Here is an 18,448-nt window from a genome sequence, read left to right on the forward strand (position 1 = left end):
AGAGATGGATGGAGGAGGGAGGGAGGGAGAGAGGGAGGGAGGGAGCGGGGAAGGAGGTAAAGCAGAGGGGGAGGGTTGCTGGGGAGTTTGATGATTGTCTTTGTGCCTTGTTCTTGTTTGCCGGCCAGAAAAATAGGCTGGAAAAGAAGGTTTGGGGGGGAGGGGGCGGGGGGGGAGGGCTGTGGGAGAGGGAGTCTCTCCGGAGCAGGATCCCAGCTGGTTGGGCAGTGGGTCCCGGCACTTGGCGAACGGAGCTGGACGAACCCACGTCACCTCCGCGCTCCGCTCGGCTCCTCCGCGCTCCGCGCCCGGCTCCGCGCACAGCGGCAGCGCCGCGAACCTGCCCGGAGGAGCGGGGGTTACCAGCCGGCCGAAACTTTCTTTTTTCTTCTTATTTTTTTCCAAGAGGGTGCTGTTTTCTTTTTCCGCTCTTTAGCCCTCTCGTTCTCTCTCTCTCTCTTTTTTTTTTTTTTTGGGTAAAATTTTTTTTAATTACTATTTTTAATTTTGAAATTATTTTTAGGTGGGCAGCAGCAAGAGTGTTCTGGGGAGAACTGCATCAGATCAGGCTGAGAAAAGGGTGGGGGTGGGGGCTTTATCTTGGTCTCAGGATCCTTTCTAGCGCGTCTGACAACCTGGAAGTGTTTGGAGAGAGCAGGACAGAGAGAGAGAGAGAGAGAGAGGAGCAAGCTCGCATTGGATAGATTTTTTTCTTCCAGGCTGAGTTTTCACATGCTGATCCGCAAATATAAATAAATAAAAGGAAATATGCACACGAGAAGCCTGATCCCATTGTAATTTCCATTGCAAACGGGGGAAATAGACCCACACATTATATATGTGGAGATGCATTGATTGCATGGAATTCAACGAGCAAGGTAACGGCTCTTCCATTGCCATGTCTGTCCGTCGGGGTCTGTCCTCTGTGTGTGCGGGTGCGGGAGCGAGAGGCGCTGCCCGGGGGCACCGGGAGCTGCGAGGCCCCGGGAGCCGCGGGGAGCAGGGCAAGGAGCGGGGGCTGCTCTGCCCAGCGCCCCCTCCCCTCTCCGTGGGGCTGGGGGGGCCGGGGAGAAGCCGGAACAAAAGCAGAGGGTGGTGATTTTATTTTATTTATTTTTTTTTATTTAATCCCCCCACCCCACCTACCCACGCCTTGTGTTTTTTTTCCTCCCGCAAACCCACTCGGCGCTACTTTAGCAGTGTGAGATGCATTTTTCATCCAGCCACCGCGGCCTGGTTCTGTCAAGCTCCATTTCTTCTCAGAAGCTCTTTTAAGGGGAAAAAACAAGGAAATTAGAAGCCACGGATCGCCAGTGCTCTTAGTTGTGGGGTTATTTTTTGTCGTCACACCCTCTGTTTTTTAAAATGATGATTATTTTTATATCTGCTTAATTATGTCTGGGCGCGGAGAGCATCGAGGAGGCTTCGCTGGGCTGGGCTGCGCTGCCATGGCTGGGTGCCTCTTTGTTTTAATAAACATGCTTTGGGGGTTTTTATTATTAATTTCCCTCGCTCTACCCTGTAACCTTGCCAGCTCTGGAGGAATCATTGCTCCAAGCGGGAGGGAAATCGATTAAAAAAATGCATAAGCGCCACTTCCCAAGGAAAAGAACAAAAAAAAAAAAAAGCCCGAAGAAACAAACCCAAACAAACAAGACATCACAACAGTCCAGGAGGAAAAAAAAAAAAAGAAAGAAAAAAAAAGGAGGAGGAGGAGGGGAAGAGAAAAGCCTTAAATGGTCCCTGGAGCTGCGGCTCTGCCCCCACGGGCTGGGCCCGGGCCCGGCGCAGCGGCTCCCGCAGCCCCGCGCACTTTCCGCGCTTTCGCTTCGCCCTCGGGTGTGCGGCTGGGAAAAGAACCTTTGGGAAGGGAAGGGAAGGGAGGGAAGGAAGGGAAGGAAGGAGGGAGGGATCCGGCACGGGCCGGGTGTGCACGAGCTGCAGCTCCAGAGGTGCGGACCCGCAGTCCCCTCGCTTTTTGTCCTTTTCAATTATACATCGGTCCATGTGTGTGCTACCCACCGCTAGCGGGGAAGGTCATTTTCTCCCCCCTCCTTTCCACTCCTAATTTTCCTTCTCTTTTAAAGGAGAATTGTCTTTTTTTTTTTTTTTTCGCTCTCTCTGCTTGATTTTTAACAGCTTTCAAATATCGTTGCAGGGCGAAGAACTCTTTTAAAAACATTCTCATGTATTTAAACCCAATATTGCCTCCATATGGTTGGCCTTTCAAAACTGAATCCTCTTCTCTGAAACATGCAAGAAATATTTTTTTTTAAAGCAGCTAAAACGCTGAACTCCTTAAGAACAATAAAAACCTAACAGATAATTCATTTGCTTTTATCTTTTCGGGATTTTATTTTGTGTTGCTATGAAACTTTCACCATTCCTGATAGAGCCTTTAAAGCTAAGTCAAAATACAGCTTTTAAAACTCACTGCGGTTACTCGCATCAGATATAAACCATGTAATTTTTAAGCTCGTTTTCTCTGCTGGTGCAGTTTTATTTTAAATGTTACTGCTTAGCTCACTGCAGCCCCAATTCCACCCCCCGTTCACCAGCCCGAGTCCTCGTTACCTCGCACAGCGTTTGTCCGATTGATTTATTTGCACTTTTATATTTTAATTTTCTCGTCCATCCTTTTTGTATCTTTTTTTGTAGCTTTTCTTGTAACCGCCCGGGTCAAGAGAAGAACAGACGTCTAAAATTTTTCATTTTTTTATAAGAGGTGTAAGAAGTTGAATTTTCCTTGGGAATTGGGTGCTAGAAGTAGCCTCGTGTGCCAGCGGTGTGTTTCCTTCTTGAAACTGGAGCGCCGTGGAAGCTCCCACTTCCCTGGGAGGAAAGTTGGGATTTTAAAGCCCCTGGGCCGCAGCGAGCCCGGAGGAATTGGAGGTGGCCAAGCCTCGGGGGAGGCTCTGGAGCCCCCACCTCGAATCCCCCGACCTCCGGAGTCATTTGTGCGATGAGCTGCTTGTTCCACAGCCCCTCGGGTGCCTGGCTCGGGCCAGGCAGCCCTAAAACGCGCTGTTTACCTTTTCCAAAAGATGCATTCAATAATACCGCCTCCCCTTCCCCTCCCTCTCCACCCCCCCACCCCCCCCCCCCCCCCCCCCCCCAAATCCTATCATCCCTTGCGGGCTGCGATAATAAATAAAAGTCTTTATTTCTCCCTCTCCCAAAGTTAAAGGGCCTTGCTCCCTCCCTGGGCAGCTGCAAGTGAGTGCCGGGATGGTCGGGGCGGCTCGCTCGGAGCCACCCCGCTCGATAAACATCTCGATTTATATTAAACGTCAGCATTGACTTGTGCGTCTCTTATCTCTGCTCTCTCCCGATGTGTGCCTGCAGTGGGGGATTCGGCGAAGGAAGCTCGTAACATGGCGGATGGCGAGGAAGGCTTCGGGCTGCCCAGCACCCCGGCCGATTCGGAGGCCAAGGAGCTCCAGGCTGAAGCCAAGCAGGACACGCAGCTGGGAGCCACCAGCAAGTCGCCCACCTCACCCCAAGCAGCCTTCACCCAGCAGGTAAGCACCCACGTTCCTGTCCTTCAGCCCCGCCACTGTTTCCTTGGCTTATTTCCCTCTTTTCTCCACGTTTTGCCCTCTCCCCAGCTGCGTGGACGGGTTCTTTTAGGCCCCAGGCGAGGGCAAAGCCTCACCTGGCCGTGGGCCTCGTCCTGCTTTAGTGTTACTTGAGGTCGTGCTCAAGCGCTAAAGCTGTGGGGACGTGCCCGTCAGAGTTTTGGGGGTGTGGAGGAGCAGGACCCGAAATAACAGCGAGGGGAGCCCACCCTGCAGTGGCACCCGCACACCCACGAGAGTCCGTGCCTGAGGGGGCAAATGCACGGGAGAACCCCCACAGAGTGGGGTTCCCTTTGTACAGATGTAAATGTACATATTATGTGTGTATATATATATATATATGTATGTATGTATATATATGTTTGTGTGTGTGTGTGTGTGTGTGTGTCCACACCTTTATGTGCCCCTTGGACACCCAGGAGGGCACAGCTGCACCCCACAGCCCAGCGGCTGTCACGCGTGGACACCCCCAGAGCGACACGGGGTGCTTGGGGTGTCCCTCATCCCCCCCTCAGCCCTCGTCCTGCCGGGACACGCGTGGGCTCCCCCCGGGGTCTCCACTCTCCGAGCCACCCTCGGCTTCTTTCCCGTGCTGGGAGTGGAGGGGGAGAAATGCGGGCAAAGGAGATTTCCCAGCGCCATCCCTACTGCGGGGTCCCCCCGCAGAGCCCCGCCTGTCCCCCGGCAGGTACCCCCCGATGAACCCTCGGGGTGGGCGCTGGGACGGGCACCGGCGGCTCGGGGCCACCGGGGGCATTTGGAAAGCGATCCCCGAAGTTTGATGGGGCGCTTCGGCTGAGTTTTCAGCCAGGGGGAGAAGCGCTTGGTTAGGCTAGGGGTGTCCCCCGTGCCTCCCAGCCCGGGTGGAGGGATGTGTTGTTCCCACGGTGGCGTCTGTGCCAAACGTAGGGCTCGCAGCTCTTGCGGGGGAAAGGGAAAATCAGGGAGCGAGGGGAGCAGGGGGACACCCCAGGCCGCTCTAGCCTGCAGAACGCAGCCAGGGGGTGTAAATCACTCGTGGGAGGGTGTAAGTCTCCTCCGCTTGGCTCTGGGAGCAGCTGGGCCGGAGCGCCGGGGGATATCTCTGGGAGGATGCGGCTGGAGCCGGCTCTGGGGGCTCCCTGCCATCGCCTCCCGGCCCCACGACCCGCAGGACCCCGCTCTAGGCCTGCCCTAAGCCGGCCTGGAAGCCCTGTCTGGCCGGCTTTCAGACAGAGTTTTCCTGGGAATGCCCCGAGCTCCGGTCCGCAGAGCCCGGCCTTGCCTCTGCGAGCTTCCCGGCGGGGCTATCCCGGTTCCCCCCCGGGGCTATCCCGGTTCCCCCCCGGGGCTGTCCCCGTTCCCCCCGGGGCTGTCCCCGTTCCCCCCGGGGCTGTCCCCGTTCCCCCCGGGGCTGTCCCGGTTCCTCCCGGGGCAGTCCCCGTTCCTCCCGGGGCAGTCCCCGTTCCCTCCCGGGGCAGTCCCCGTTCCCCCCGGGGCAGTCCCCGTTCCTCCCGGGGCAGTCCCCGTTCCCCCCGGGGCAGTCCCCGTTCCCCCCCGGGGCTGTCCCCGTTCCCCCCGGGGCTGTCCCGGTTCCTCCCGGGGCTGTCCCCGTTCCCCCTGGGGCTGTCCCCGTTCCTCTCGGGGCTGACGCTCTGTGCCCTCCCCGCTCCGCAGGGTATGGAGGGCATCAAGGTGTTTTTGCACGAACGCGAGCTGTGGCTGAAGTTCCACGAAGTGGGCACGGAGATGATCATAACAAAGGCCGGGAGGTAAGAGCAGGGGGGTCCGCGGACCCCTCCGTGTTTGCGGGGACTCGGGGGACACACCCGCCTGGATGGGGGGCACTGGGCACCTCCCTGGCACAGGGACGGTCACGTCTGTCGTGTCCGAGCCCCCTCCGTGTGTGTGTGCCACTGCCCGGCCATGGAGAGCCCTCCCTGCCTGGACAGACGCGGCAGAAATTGTTTCTTCTGGCTTCTTTCTTAACCAGAACAGTTGGATCATTAATTCCGACTTCAGGCCTTTGGAAACTTTCCAGGCGAACGCGAGTTGCAACCACTTGGCCAAAAAGCAAACTTTGTTTAGAGCAGCTTGGTGGGCCATTATTATTATTATTATTATTATTATTATTATTATTATTATTATTATTAATATTGAAGATATTTGGCTCTTCTGCTTTTTTCCCCTCAAAGTTTTATGCCGTTTTACAGAGTTTTTTATTATTTTTGCTCTCTCTGGGGCGAATATTCCCAGCCCAGCCACTTCACCCCTTTTAAAAGTCTATGAGGTCTTAAGCTACTGTTTATAGCGAGATAACAAAGCTGTTTAGATGCAGAGATAGATGCGTCCGCAAATAAACATCATGTGGATGTATTTCTATGCGGGTGTTTATCTGCGTGGGTGTGCGGAAAAATAGGCAGCCTTGCAAATCCAACTTTATTGGGGTTCTAATCGTTTCCATGACTGGCTGTGTAAACCTGATCCGCAGATATTTCTATGCGCACGCGGGTATTTTGGAGGAGATTTTACATTTTCCTGGATTTTAATGTGGTGGAGGGTTGTTACATTGAAGAGTGGCCAGCGAGACGCAGTAAAAGAGTCTCTCCAGTCCTATCAACAAATTGGGGGCAGCCCGAGGGAGGATTTTTCGTTGTGATTTTCAATTAGAATCCTTGGAGGAAAGGGGAAAAAGCCTCCACGTGTAGGAATAGTTTTAAATTGTAGGGACACAATCAACAAGGCAGAATCAAACTTTCATTTTGCTCTGTCATCTGGTATTTGTTGTGGTCTTCCAAAATTTGCCTGAAGAGGGAGGGGGAAAATTAAATATCGAGCTGGTTGGATAAAGCTTTAGCGAATAGATCTCGCCTTCCCCTTGAACCTCGCTGCTGCAAAAATGGATTTGAAAGGGATTTGTGCCCAAAAGGACGTGGGATGAAGTGGAGGGGGTAAAGTCAGTGCTGGGATCACCCGAAAAAAAACCCCGGTTCATAGGGAGAAAAAAAAAAAAAGAAGGATTAAAAAAAAGAAATTCCTACTTTCGAAGGGAGACAGAAACCACCTTGCAGAAATTTCAAACAAAAATCGCTATGGACAGAGATCTCGTCTGGAGAGCAATAAAAGAGACATTCCCAGGGCAGGGGCTCGAGGGGAGATGCGGGCTGGGTTTCCTCCTTTACAGCATTGCCCGTGTTTGTTGTTGGCCAAGTCCCTGGTCCTGCTGCTCAGGTGTTTTCGATGGAATCTCCAGGTGCAGTCTGGTTTCTTCTCCCGTAAAACCTTAAAGTTCAACGCCCGCTTCCTTCGCTGGGCGCTTTTCGCCTCCCTTCAACTTTTTACAACCGAATTAAAGCCCAGCCCAGGTGCCCCACGGCAGCGATAAGGTCCCGAGCCTCGCAGAAGAGAGCAATATTTTTAGAGGTGTGGGGGTTTTTTAAAAATTTTATTTTTTGTTGTTTATGCGTGTTTTAAGTCCAGGGCTCCATTTTCATCTGCTTTATTTTTAAATATTTGGAAAGCTCGAACTAAAATAACAGCAGTGGTTTAAGTGCCTGCCTTGCAGTAATGGAAAATATTTCGAAAAGCCCTTGTCTTGTGTGTATCCGAGGGTTTCCAAGGATTTGTCAGGTGTGTTTGCTGCTGTCTCGGCTGTTCACGGATTTTCTCTTACACCTGAGTGTGAGCAGGGTTTTTTCCTCTGTATCTGTCCCTAGAACCTCAAGGTGTTCATATAAATGTATTTAAAAATGTTTTTACTTCTATATATGTAATACAGAAAAGTAAGTACTTCTATAAACATATACATTTATAGAGAGATATATAAATATAATGTTTTTATAGAAGTATCTACAACTTTTAAAATAAAACTTTTTTTTTTGGCAAATTTCCTCTCCCGTTCCAGAGGTTTATGGAGGGAGGGAACTAACTTGCCTTCCAAAAATTCTCACGCTCACATTCGTTGAAAAAAAACGGAGATTCAAAACCTCGGTAAAAGAAATAATTAACAAAACTACGAATAGGCGAGGAGGTGAATAAAAAAGCCCGTTAGTCTAGAAATTCTGATTTTGTTTTGATAAATCAGCCTGTGTGCCTCGGATGGGACCCAGCACCACCCAAACTTTCCCCAAATTCCAAGGGGCAGGGCACGCCCGAGCCTTTTGGGAAGATCCACTCGGGAAGGATTTTTTGCTAAATGTTCCCCCCTGCAATGTCTCCTGCTCGCGCACACACACGGAACCACCTGGGCAAACTTTCTCTGCTTTTATACTTTTATTTATTTATTTGTTTATTTATTCAACAGGCGAATGTTCCCCAGCTACAAAGTGAAGGTCACTGGACTCAATCCAAAAACGAAGTACATCCTGTTGATGGATATCGTACCAGCGGATGACCACAGATACAAATTCGCGGATAATAAATGGTAGGCACGCGTGGGGGAGAGGGACGAGACCTCTGGGCTGCCCGGGTGGGAGAAATCCTTCAATCAGCGGCTCGTCCTTCTTTTTTCATGTAAAGTGTTGGGCTGCAGGAGCCTCACCGGAGCGTAGTGGGATGCTCCCACGGCCCCTGGGAGAGAAATGCATCCAAAAAAAAAAAAAAAAAAAAAGGAGAAACCACAGAAATTCTGTTGCAATTACCGAATTCTGTTTTGGGATTATTTGCTATTGTGGAGCTGATGGTTTAATTATATTAAGGAAGGGAATTATCTCTGGGCAGGAAGATCTTTAGGGATTGATTCTTTGCTCCTGGCTCGAGGGCTGTGAATCGGGACAGGGGGAAGGATGGGGTTAAACGGGCAAGCGGCGAGAGCCATCTCCGACGGGAAAGGTGCCAAAGAGCTCAGTTAATTCAGCCAACGGTGCTGGAAATGCCTTTTCTCCCCAGGTATGGGGTACCTCAGTGGGAAGAATCCCAGGAAGGGAGGGACGGGGAGCAGGAACCCCAGGAAGGGATGGACAGGGAGCAGGAGCTCACGGTAGGGGAAAGACGGGGAGCAGGAACCCCAGGAAGGGATGGACGGGGAGCAGGAACCCCAGAAAGGGAAGGACGGGCAGCAGGAACCCCAGGAAAGGATGGACAGACAGCAGGAGCCCCAGGAAGGGAAGGACGGGGAGCAGGAACCCCAGGAAGGGAAGGACGGGGAGCAGGAGCCCCAGGAAGGGAAGGACGGGGAGCAGGAGCCCCAGGAAGGGACGGACGGGGAGCAGGAACCCCAGGAAGGGAAGGACGGGCAGCAGGAACCCCAGGAAAGGATGGACGGGGAGCAGGAACCCCAGGAAGGGAAGGACGGGGAGCAGGAGCCCCAGGAAGGGACGGACGGGGAGCAGGAACCCCAGGAAGGGAAGGACGGGCAGCAGGAGCCCCAGGAAAGGATGGACGGGCAGCAGGAGCCCCAGGAAGGGATGGACGGGGAGCAGCAGCCCACGGGCCGTCCCCACGCGGCCGCAGCTCAGCCCCGTGTCCCCACTCAGGTCGGTGACAGGCAAGGCAGAGCCGGCCATGCCCGGCAGGCTGTACGTGCACCCCGATTCCCCAGCTACCGGCGCCCACTGGATGAGGCAGCTGGTTTCCTTCCAGAAGCTCAAACTCACCAACAACCACCTCGATCCCTTCGGACATGTAAGTACCGGGGCTGGGACAAGGGCATCGTGCGTGTCCAGCACCCAAGCGGGGTGTCCCCCACCATCGAGGTCGTGCCGGTGTCACCCACCCTCAAATCCAGGGGTGCTGGGGTGGTATTTTCACCCCTGAGAGAGCGGGATGAGCGCCACCGAGGATCCCCCAAAAATAGAAGCATAAACCCTTCAACTCGGGTTGTTTCGTGGGAATTTATTCCAGACCCCTGGGCCTGGAGTTCGAGAGTGCATGAAACTCTCCTGGTTTACTTGAGTATTTGGTACTTGATTTTAATCGCATGGGGAGTCCCGGATCGTTAAAATCCGCCCGCTGCCTCCGGGAATTTGCCCAACAGGTAAAATCAATCAGGCATAAGTAGAGGAGGAAATAGGACCTAAAACGACGTAGATCCGTCGATCAGGGAAAAAAGGAAAAAGTAACAATAATTAAAGAAAATTAGAAAAACTGAAGTCCCGCTAGAACTTCTTGGGCATTAAAAAGGTCTTTGCGAGGCTTGTGGGGTGAAAATTTGTGTGAATTCTGCAGCCAGGAACAGCCCTCCTTCGAAAGTCTCCAAAGATGCAAATTCCTCTGAGCAAATATATATATATGCATGTATGATAATTTATATAAAATATATATATATATATAACTGAACGAATATGTGAATCCAGATCCCACCAGCCCTTTCCAAGAGAGGATTTTTCTCCAGTCTCGTTTCAACACTTCAGTTTCATTTTTTCCAAGCGGTTTTTTTTCCCTTCGCTTTTAAATGATAAATCTTGTGCTATTAAATCCTCCCCCACGTGGTAGCCGAGAAGTGAGAGGGGTTTAGGGGAGAGAAGCCAGCAGAGTCCCCAGCCCACCCCAGTGCTGAGCGTCCTTCCACAAGTTCTCCTTTGCACCTCCGTTTGCGGGGGTTGATTTCCTTTTTCTTTGTATAATTCGAATTTTATTTTCATTCTACCTAGAGCTGGTGGCAAAGGGGTTTGCAAGGGCTGCTCCCCAGGGATCAGGACGTTTCCCGAAAGAAAGAGGGAGGGGAAAGCCGGGGTGCTTTTGGGGAGAAGGGGGGGATCCGGCCCGGGGGGAAGGGGCCAGGCATCCCCGCTGGGAACAGGCGGCTCTGGGGAAAAAGTCCCTCTAAACAAACCGAAGACGCTGAGGGGACAATAAGGGACTTCAGAGGAGGAGCTGCGCCAGGAGCCTCTCAATTAGAGTAGCTGTAATGAAATTAAAAACCATTAGATCGTTCACCGTTGATGTCTACGACTTTCCTGGATGTCAAAGCAATTTGCTTAAACCCCCGGGACGGGGGAGGCGGCGGCGGGACGCGCTGCGTCTCTCTGTCGCCAAGGTCCGGCAGTCATTATCGGGCCCGAGCGGCCCCCCGCCGCCGCCGCCCCCCATCTTCCCCCGAGATTAACCCGGTACCGAGCAGGGCCCGCTTTTTATCTGGAACACAGCGCGCCGGCCCCTCCCTGCTCCGCACCGTCCTCTCCTTCCCATCCTCTGCGGGTGGCTGGCGGGAGGGATATCCCTAAATCCCTAAATCCCTCCGGCTCGCTTCCCTCGCTCTTCCTTCACTCTTGACCCCCCTGGGATGGGATTGGGGGTGTTGAGATGCCGGCGCCCCCCATTTGTCCCCAACACGTGTTGGGGGAGCAGTTCTGGCCCCTCCGGGGTTTGTGTGGCAGAGCAGGGCTGGGGAGGGGGCAGCAGGTGAGAGCCGCCTTTCACAGCACCTCCCGGCCCCGCTGGGCTCCTGCGTGGGGGTCTCTGGAGAAATCCGTCCCCCGAGCCCAGCACCTCAATCTGCCTTTCGAGGTGGGTCCTGAGAAGGACAGAGGTTTTGAGGAAGAGGCTGCGGATTCTTGCCGGTCTCTGTCCTTCTCCTGCCCTGGGAAGGGGGGAATGCACCGTGCTGCGTCCCCTCCATTCCCACGGCATGTCCTCTCCTTCTCCCCTCGCCCAGATCATCCTGAACTCCATGCACAAATACCAGCCCCGACTTCACATCGTGAAAGCGGACGAGAACAACGGCTTCGGCTCCAAGAACACCGCCTTCTGCACCCACGTCTTCCCCGAGACCGCCTTCATCGCCGTCACCTCCTACCAGAACCACAAGGTGAGGGGCTGGGCCGGCCCCGGCAAACCAACCCCTTCCCTTCCCTTCCCTTCCCTTCCCTTCCCTTCCCTTCCCTTCCCTTCCCTTCCCTTCCCTTCCCTTCCCTTCCCTTCCCTTCCCTTCCCTTCCCTTCCCTCTTCGTTTTCTTCTCCTGTTCCCCTTGTCTTTTCTTCTTCTCATCTCCCCTCCCCGTTCTTTTCTTTCCTTCCCCTTTCTCTCTCCTTTTCTTCCTTTTCCTTGTGCCCTTCTTTTTCTTCTCCTTGCCCTTTCCCCTCCTTGTCCTCTTCCTTTCCCCTCCCTTGCTCTTTTCCTTCCTCCCGTCTCCTTTTCTCCCCTTCCCTTTTTTTTCTCTCCTCACATCCCCATCCCATCCCCTCTGTTATTCCTGGCCACACAAAACATCCAAAGCCGGGCTCGGGGCGAGCCGGGGAGTGGGAATGAGCTCACCAGGATGCTTTGCTCACATGGAGACGACCAAGCGAGGAAGTTTGCTTTATCTTCTCCCCCCCCGTGGGTCAAAGGCTCCTAATCTGGAGGAGGGAGCCGGGCGCTCCCCTCCGCGGCCGGGCGCTGATAACCCGGCTGCCCACGGGGGGCTGCGGGCTCGGCAGCCGGGAGGCCCGGGCAGGAAAGGGAGGCTCAGCTCCCGAGATCAGGCAAACAAAGCACGAAAATAACGGGATGGCTTTGTCTTCTGCTGGAATAGCAAAGGGTTGGGTGGAAAAAGGGTTTTCTTGGCGTGCTGTCGCTGCCCCTCTGTGAGGAGCCCGCTGTTCCCGCTCCTTCCCTGCTTGGTTTTGTGATTCCCCACGCAGCAGAGGAGGAGGAAGGCTGAAGGTTGGTGGCAGGGTGGTTCTCCACAGATGAATCAGGGATGTCTTTCACTAATTGTCCCTTGTCACAGGCCTTCTCTAGGGCACAGTCCTGTGAAAACTCAATTTCTTTCAGCAAAACAGCAAATTCCTCTCTTAATCGCATTGAAAGTGCTTACTATAAACTTGCACTTACAGGCAGGCAGGTAGGATGGCTCCTTTGTACCCGACAGAATAATGGTTTCTCAGACAGAAAAAAGTCATTTAGCACCCCAAAGAAATCCTGGATGCTTTCCTGGAAATGCAGGTTCCTAAACCCGTGTGAAACAACTGCATTTCCTCCATCCATCAGCTGACCAGTAAGCTGCAGAGAGCAGAGCTGGGCTGCATGAGAAAGAGTGTTCCACCATAACTAGGGAGAAAGGAAAATACTTCCCTGCCCTTTAAAATAGGAGCTGCTGGCACAGCCGGGACAAGAAAACCGAATCCAAATTGAGTCCTTGCCAAATTATGCCTTAAATTATAACTCCACTGTGGATGCTATAAAATCAAGTTTAACTTCTGGTTGATGGATTTGGAGAAAGAATATAATATTAATAGAAGTGGGAGTTAATAAAACAGGACACACTGCCTGCTTTAAAGGCATTTCCCGAGGAGAAAACAGACGCGAATGGAACTGTTCTCCTTTGAAGAAAAGCGGGGCTCTTTTATAGGAAAAGAAAGGATCATGCAAATAAAATGAAAGCAAAGCAGGAGCATGTAAGTACAGTAGTTTGGGAAAACTGCCATGCTAGGAGGAGCAGGAATATTTGATTGTAAATCAGCAACATCTGTGTGATAAGAAATGACATCTGTGTATCTGACGGAGGCAGGAATCCCCACAGACACGCACGCTCCCAGCCCAGCAGACACTCGCACCCACCAGGACACATTTTACACACCCCTGACACGTTTTACAGACTCTGACATCCCTCTGTCCCCCGACACACACATTGCTCCTTGTGCTGCCTGCAGTCGCGGGGGGGGAAAGGAGGAAGAGTGGCTTTAACCCCAAGATAAAATCCCAGTTGAGAAAGATAGAGCCATAAAAATAATCCAGGGGCTGATCTTCCCTAAATGGCATCTCCTTGCAGGGAATGAAATTTGTAGCTCGCCCCAGTGCAGATGGGGCTGATGTTGGGGTTGATGCAAATGCTGAGGGAAAACACCCTCCAGCTGAGGTGGGTGAAACTGAGTTGGGATCTTTTCCACCAACAGAAACCTGAGCTCAGCTTTCATAGCTGAGAGGTTGCTTGGAAAACCAGATTTTCCTCTTGCAACACAGGCTGCATTTCCCCTTGCCATCAAGGACGGCAGTCCCCTGATACATGGGGCATCCCCAGCTCTTGCTGTCAGTACACTGCTGATTTTTTCCCCATTTTTCTCTCTCACCTTCACCCCTCACCTGTAACTCATCCTTCATCCAATCTTTCCCATCCATCCCACCCAGCCTCTGATGTATTTTACACAGAGATTTGTACACCCATGTACTTTACACACACACAAATTCATCCTTGCATGGGGTTTAGGTTTCAAGAGCTCTGTTATAGCTGAATTCTATTACAGAATTAATTATGTGACTCACCCCAAAATCCATTTGGGTCCATGCTTACACAGCTTATAGAAATACCTGCTTGCTTCCAGATAGGTCAATTTATTTCAAGAGCACAGCTGCAATCCCAATGTAGGGCTTGTGCTTATTTCCCCTGATAATTTAGACAGCCTGAAAAGATATTTAAGCACCCTGGGATCTCCCTCTCCTCAGCCCTGCTCCCCAAAAAGAGGCTTAAGCTATGAAGAGAGTTTTGGTGAAGTTTTCAGGGTGGTTGTCAGCAGCTCTATTGGTCACCTCCTCCCTCTCTGCTAGCCTTAAAAACACCCCCAGAAATACTGAGGTGTTAAAAAAGGTCACATGCACATTTCATTTCCTTGCCATTTACACAATGGGTGCTTGCAATCGGGTTGATTCCCAAATATTAACTTCCCCTGCAGTTAAGCACCGTTTTGCTGTAGTTTAAATCATTTTGTTACTGGCTCGTATTTATTAGGTATGAGCTCTTGCTTAGGACCAGGAAATGAACCTAATGGACAGAAATAATTAAGGTTCTGCCCTCACGAGGGTTCTTTCAAAAGCAAGAATTCACAACAATTATTCTCATTAATTTTTACAACCTGCTTTCCCCCCTAGCTGGACTTGGGCTTTATATTGGTTCCCCCCCTCAGGATATCCGGTTTTATGCTGATTTCCACCCTCCCCACCCTAAGTTATTTAACATTCTTGGTAGCCAAAATTCTTCCAAGGAAACGTTAGCCCCAGGTGGGATGCTATGGGCACCCAGAAATGCTGCGTGCAGCAGGGTGAGGCAGAGGAGCAGGGCAGGGCACGGCTGAAGGCTGGATTCACTCCCAGATGTCTGGTGGGATTTCTGAATTCAGAAGTTCATCCTTCCCCTAAAAAGACCCAGTGCTAAAATCACCTGGTGAGTCAGCTGGTGCTCCATTCTGGGCAGTTCTGGAGAGCTCCCTGTCCCCTCTGAGCACGTGACTTCTTGTCACTGTGTTTGAGGGCTGGAGGTCCTTGGGTGTGGAGTGGTTTCTCCTGAGAGCTGTGCTTGCCTTGTCTTAGGTTGCACGTGGCCACCTCCACCACTTCAGCAGAGGCCACCAAGTGCAGTGGCCTGGCTGGCATCTCACTAGGGTCATTGTTCCTGTTTTTCTCCATCTTGTTGGCAAAAGGGGACAGCCCCTCTCCTTCCCCCGGGCAGGCTCTTCTCCAAAGAGGGAGAGAGTCCCTCCCAAGTGCTGAGCGAGACAGGACAACCTGGGGTTAAGCAAGATGAGACCAAGTAGCTCCTCTTCGTCACCAGACCTGGTGGCTTCTGTGCAGCCCTGGGGCACCTGAGGAGGGCAGTGAGCTGCTCCTGTTTCCCTGAGCCTCTCTGGGGCTCCTCACATCTCTGCTCTCACATCCTTAGTGCTGTTCCAGGCCTTGGTGGGACAGTGCTTCCTTCCAGAGGTCTTGTGCCCTTCTCAACTGTGGCTGAACCAGCCTTGTCTCCTTCTGTCCCCAGTCTTGTCCCTGCTCCCTGCCAGCCCTGAGCCCCTGGACCATTTTGCTCCTCAAAGCAGCCCTTCTCCTCAAGCTTGGCCAAGGCAACCTCTGGATCCAGCTCCTTCCCACCTGCAGAGTCCTCTCCTTCTCCCAAAACTCTGTGCCAAGTCTCTCTTCCCATCCTTCGTCCTCGTGCCCCAGTTCAGCCAGCAGCCTCCTCAATGAGCCCCTCTGTCTCACCCCAGTACCTCCAAACAGCCTCCCAGTCCCTCCCATTTCCTTCACTGGCTTTGGGTTCAGCAGCATCTCCCCTCTGCCAGCACCTCCCCCTCTCCTCCCTTCTCCTGGCCTTTACCTCAGGCTCTGAGTCCCAGCTCCCCATCCAGCTCCTCTGCTTGGCCCAGATGCCCGTGGGCTCAGCAGGCACCTTGTCTTCATCTATTTCTCTCCTCCCCACTCCTCTGGTTTGGCTTCTTCCTCCATCCTGCCTTGGTTTCCATGTGGGCTACGTGAGAGTGTGAAAGAAAAAGTCTCCGTGCTCTCCAGTGCCAGGGCCAACCTCCCGTGGCTCCCAGCACTGCCAGCTCCAGCGGTGGCACAGCTGGACCACGGTCACCTGCAGGCCAGGGAGAACACGGATCCCGAGGAGAGGGGAGGTTCCTGAGTGCTCTGCACCTCTCAGGGTGATCACCTGCACCTCTTCAGCACTAAACTGATCTATTTTTTTCCCCAACCAGTTTTAAATTCTCCAAGTGGCACAGATCTGAGATAGAACTCAGAAATTAATCCTCGCAGAACATGAAGTCTTTTTCCAGAATACCCAACCTTTCTTAGTTTCAGAAGAACCCAAAGAGATCAAAGAGGGTGTAGTGTTTTCCCTTAGCTTAAGCGCTTATAAAAGATGTTGATAGCAGAATAAGTAAATAAAATAGAGCCGGGAGCACATCACCCCTAACAAAGTTTTAACTTTATTCCAACTTCTAAAGCGAGAAGCAATTGAGAAAAATCTTATAATGGCAAGTTCTTGCTAAAAAAAAAATACAAAACGGAAGTTTTGATTTTGGCCATAATGATATTCATGAGCCCTTAGGCACAAATCCCATATAAATACATATCTTTGGAAAAGGAAAAAGAAGTAAAGCATCTTTCTTGGACCTAACTCAGTGCAAAGCTATGTTTTGTCATGCTGGAACTGAAGATGCTCTTGGGAAGGTCTCAGCTGAAAAGCCTTGTGTCAATTAGCCAAGAGAAAGGAGCACAGGGGGAGCAGCCCAGGGATTCTTTTGGGATTCCCAATTCCATTGGGAACTGTCACTTCCTGTTAAAGTGAAGATGAACCCATAGATCAGACAAGCCAAGAAAAGTGGAAATCTGGGAGGCTTTGCCTGGCAAAGCTCTGGTCTCCAAGGGTCTGTGGCAGCTTCAGGACCCGGTGGAGCTTTGCTGTTGGTTTCTGTCAGTAACAAATGCGCAAACAAAGCCCTTCAGTTTTATTGAACCTGTGCTGTACAATTCAGCCCTGGGCACTCTGTCTTAATGACCTTGCAGGACGTTGTATTTTGTTTTATTTTTCATGAGGTAATTGTCATTTGACTTTCTGACAGCTTTTCTTCCCCCCTGCCATCCCCTCCCCCCCCCCCCCCCCCCCCCCCCCCCGAGGTAGAGTCAATTAAACTCAGTTTTGCTGTGACAAAGCTGATCCAGAAGAAGGTCATTTCCACCCCTGCATTTGCTTTTCCACCTCTGAAATAGTTTGGAAGTCAGGCAAAAAAATGGCCAAATGAAATATCTTCCACAGGTTGTTTGCTAAAGCAGGGATTCACCAACCTTTTCTCTATTTTCTAGTTTGTTGTGTACAGCTTTGTTAAATCTGGCTTGGGCTCTCCTGGCTTTGTTGTGGCTGATGCCACGAGTTGTCACCTAGGGAAACTTTGCTCTGGAAGCTCCAATCTATCTGAAGTAAACCAAAGGTCTGAGAACTAACTCTAAACCTGTAGTCCCTGGTTTTTAGATGCCTTCAATTCAGCAGATCCTTAATTTTAAGGAGGCTGAAGTTGGCCGTGATTCTCTTGGGGATTTTGGCCACCAGCATCAAGACCTTTGCTTGCAGTTGCGTTCCTCGTGTGGGTCGGGGGATTTCTCTACTCCTAAATCAGCAGATTTACAATACTGAGGTCTCACTTTGATATTTTGGCTGCTATTTTGGTGGTCGATTAAAAGCGTGAAGAATCAAACGGGGCATTCAACTGAGGCACTTGAACAAGGGGCTGGAGCACTGCTGGCTCCTCCTCCAGTGACCAGAGTGCACTGGGGACCTGTGAAGGCACTGCCACCCAGCCCAGAGCCCTCTGGCAGTCCCCATCTCCCTCCCTTGATTCCAGCAGGGAGCCGAGGCTCCCAGTGCAGGCGCCTTGGTTAAAATGCCTTCGGTCAGGTTGGGATGAATCTGATCCTTTGTGCCTTTGTGTGCTGGTGCCAATCCTGTAAATCCTCACTCACTGAAGGACCTCGCTTATGTGAGCAAATATTGCCATTGGGGTCAGTGAAGGAGGACAACTCCTACATTTACAGGGCTTCAGGAACATTCAAAATGTTGAATAATGCCTATTATTCATTCTAGAAGAGTCACCACCTTCAAACCAATAGGCTTTGCAAAGTACACAGCTGGTTGTGTAATAATTTGGGGCTTTTAATTACAAAATGCACCTCAGTTTTATTGCTAGAGAATGGCCCAACTGGTAAATTGACCCCAAGAGATTGTTTGTTTACCCTTCTCTTTGAAATCTGAAATGAGGGACCAAAAAAAAAAAAAAGTGCTAAGGGCTTGTTTACGTGCTGAAGTATGGTCCTGATTTCATGGGAATGCCTGTGGAGATAAGTGTAAGTGTGGTGGGGGGCTCTGTGAGAAATTTGGGGCTGAATGAGGCAAAAATGGTAAATAAACAAACAGCCTTTGGAAAAAAATATGCAAAAAAGACAAGGAAAGAGCAAAATAATCTGGTTGTGCATACACCTGGCGAGGTTCGCTATTGACACTGGGCGAGCCAGATTTTCCTCTTTGGATTTTGGCAGGGAGGTGGGCCCGGTTGTTTGTACTTGACTCAGTGAACATGGACCTCTGTCTGCTCTCCCTCCGTTAATTCTGAGCTCTTTCCTTCCCCTTGGCCAACTTTCAATAGGAAGGAAGGACGGGGTTTCCATAAAACGCGGTGAGAGCATCAGGTTCCTCCAGTGGCAAACA

The 18,448-nt window shown here is 51.7% G+C and overlaps 1 protein-coding gene across 1 annotated transcript in view; it reads left to right on the plus strand.

Annotated features, from left to right (window-relative positions):
- Positions 1-838: 838 nt before the first annotated feature.
- The window catches only part of TBX5 (T-box transcription factor 5), a 38,099-nt gene continuing 20,489 nt past the window's right edge, over positions 839-18,448 (plus strand). The window contains exons 1-6 of the mRNA XM_062504344.1: positions 839-878; positions 3,346-3,521; positions 5,235-5,329; positions 7,861-7,980; positions 9,032-9,179; positions 11,152-11,304. Coding sequence (XP_062360328.1) covers positions 839-878; positions 3,346-3,521; positions 5,235-5,329; positions 7,861-7,980; positions 9,032-9,179; positions 11,152-11,304 — 732 coding nt within the window. The remainder of the gene's footprint in view (positions 879-3,345; positions 3,522-5,234; positions 5,330-7,860; positions 7,981-9,031; positions 9,180-11,151; positions 11,305-18,448) is intronic.

The sequence above is a fragment of the Cinclus cinclus genome, chromosome 17 (genome assembly GCF_963662255.1).
Source record: "Cinclus cinclus chromosome 17, bCinCin1.1, whole genome shotgun sequence".
In the NCBI taxonomy this organism is placed as follows: Eukaryota; Metazoa; Chordata; class Aves; order Passeriformes; family Cinclidae; genus Cinclus; species Cinclus cinclus.